Below are 2,014 nucleotides of genomic sequence, written 5' to 3' on the forward strand. Positions count from 1 at the left end.
ATGTTACTGTGCCTGAGTGAGACGACACACACACACACACACACACACACACACACTCTCTCTCTCACACACACACACTGAGAGGACGTCTGCAGGAGGAACACTGGGACGCTAACAGAGAGTGAAAGTGAAAGTAAGTGTCAGGAACAGGAAGTGGCTGAGCCGTGTGTGTGTGTGTGTGTGTGTGTGTGTGTGTGTGTGTGCTGCTGCACTCAGAGACAAAATGGCGTCACGGTCAGAGGCAGATCTCTGCTGCTCCGTCTGTCGTGAGGTCTTTAAGGACCCTGTTGTTCTGTCGTGCAGCCACAGCTTCTGCAGAGACTGTGTGCAGAGCTGCTGGACGGACAGACCGACCCGGGAGTGTCCAGTGTGTGACAGGAGACAGTCTCTCACTCCGCCTCCTTACTTCGCTCTGAAGAGCCTGTGTGAGAGTTTCCTGCAGGAGAGAGAGCCGAGGTCGTCAGAGGCGCTCTGCAGTCTGCACTCTGAGAGACTCAAGCTCTTCTGTCTGGACCATCAGCAGCCGGTGTGTGTCGTCTGCAGAGACTCAGACACACACACCGGCCACAGGTTCAAACCCACCGACGAAGCTGCTCAGCAACACAGGAAGGAACTTCAGGAAACTCTGGAGCCCTTAAAGAGGAAGTTAAAGGTTTTTGAACGAGTTAAAGACGAGTGTGATCGAACAGCAGAACACGTGACGGTCCAGGCCCGGTGCACCGAGTGGCAGATCAGGGAGCAGTTTAAGAAGCTTCACCAGTTTCTAGAAGAGGAAGAGGAGGCCAGGATGGCTGCACTGAGGGAGGAAGAGGAGCAGAAGAGTCGGAGGATGAAGGAGAAGACAGAGGCTGTGAGCAGAGAGATAGCAGCTCTTTCAGACACAGTCAGAGCCACAGAGGAGGAGCTGAGAGCTGAAGACGTCTCATTCCTGCACAACTACAAGGCTGCAGTGGAGCGAGTCCAGCAGCGCCCCCTGCTGGAGGATCCACAGCTGCTCTCAGGAGCGCTGATAGACGAGGCCAAACACCTGGGCAACCTGACCTTCAACATCTGGAACAAGATGAAGGACGTGGTCTCCTACACTCCTGTGGTTCTGGACCCAAACACGGTCCATCAGAACCTCATCCTGTCTGAAGATCTGAGCGGCGTGAGGCGAGGCGAGGAACGGCAGCTTCCTGAGAATCCAGAGAGGTTTGATTCCTTCTACGCCGTCCTGGGCTCTCAGGGCTTTGACTCGGGGGCTCACAGCTGGGAGGTCGAGGTGGGAAACAGTGGGTTCTGGTATCTGGGTGTGTCAGCGGAGTCCGTCCAGAGGAAGGGGGACGTACGGTCTGGACTATGGACTCTGCGGTTCTGTGGAGGTGAATACAAAACGTTCTCCCCCCCGGGTCCAGACACCGTTCTCCCACAGACGGCGCCGCTCCGGAGGATCAGAGTGAACCTGGACTGGGACGGGGGCAGACTGTCGTTCTCTGATCCTGACACCAACACACACTTACACACCTTCACACACACTTTCACTGAGAGGCTGTTCCCACTCATTCACACTAACGATGATAACGAGCTGAAGGTTTCACCCGTGAAGGTCTCCGTCACCGTAGAACCACAGAAGTAAGAGACGACCCCAGACTCCTGGCCATACGTCAAATGCCAGCCCCGCCCCCAGCTTCCTTCCTGTTTGGTCCAATCAGGAAGCTGCGTCAGCGTCAGTTCTCTGAGTGTCCACTAGGGGCAGTTTTCATAACGGAGCAGTTTCTCATTGACCCCCGTGTTAAACCGCCCGTGGTCAAACATCATCCGTCACAAACCTGATACTGATCCAATTCAACGGTCCGCATCTCGCCAACTACACTCCAAATGGCCGGGTGTGATTTGCTCCGCCCCTTTTTGTCGAGGACGCCTCAGGTGACTTGTGTGGTTTCCCAGAATGCCTTTCACACTAAGGGGCCGCACTGCGTCCGCCGGAGCCTGGACTCGACTACTCGATGTTGAGAAACAAAGTGAGTCTCTGAGG

The 2,014-nt window shown here is 55.4% G+C and overlaps 1 protein-coding gene across 1 annotated transcript; it reads left to right on the top strand.

The window, feature by feature from the left end:
• Window positions 1–223: 223 nt before the first annotated feature.
• LOC310966309 (nuclear factor 7, brain-like) lies at window positions 224–1,651 on the top strand (the record flags this gene model as incomplete). The annotated part of the gene is made up of 1 exon (XM_083940889.1): window positions 224–1,651. One exon carries the CDS (start codon window positions 224–226, stop codon window positions 1,613–1,615), a length of 1,392 nt encoding a protein of 463 aa, XP_083797015.1. The 3' UTR covers window positions 1,616–1,651.
• Between the last annotated feature and the right edge of the window lie 363 nt (window positions 1,652–2,014).

The sequence above is a fragment of the Echiichthys vipera genome, assembly GCF_963691815.1.
Source record: "Echiichthys vipera genome assembly, contig: SCAFFOLD_153, whole genome shotgun sequence".
NCBI lineage: Eukaryota > Metazoa > Chordata > Actinopteri > Perciformes > Trachinidae > Echiichthys > Echiichthys vipera.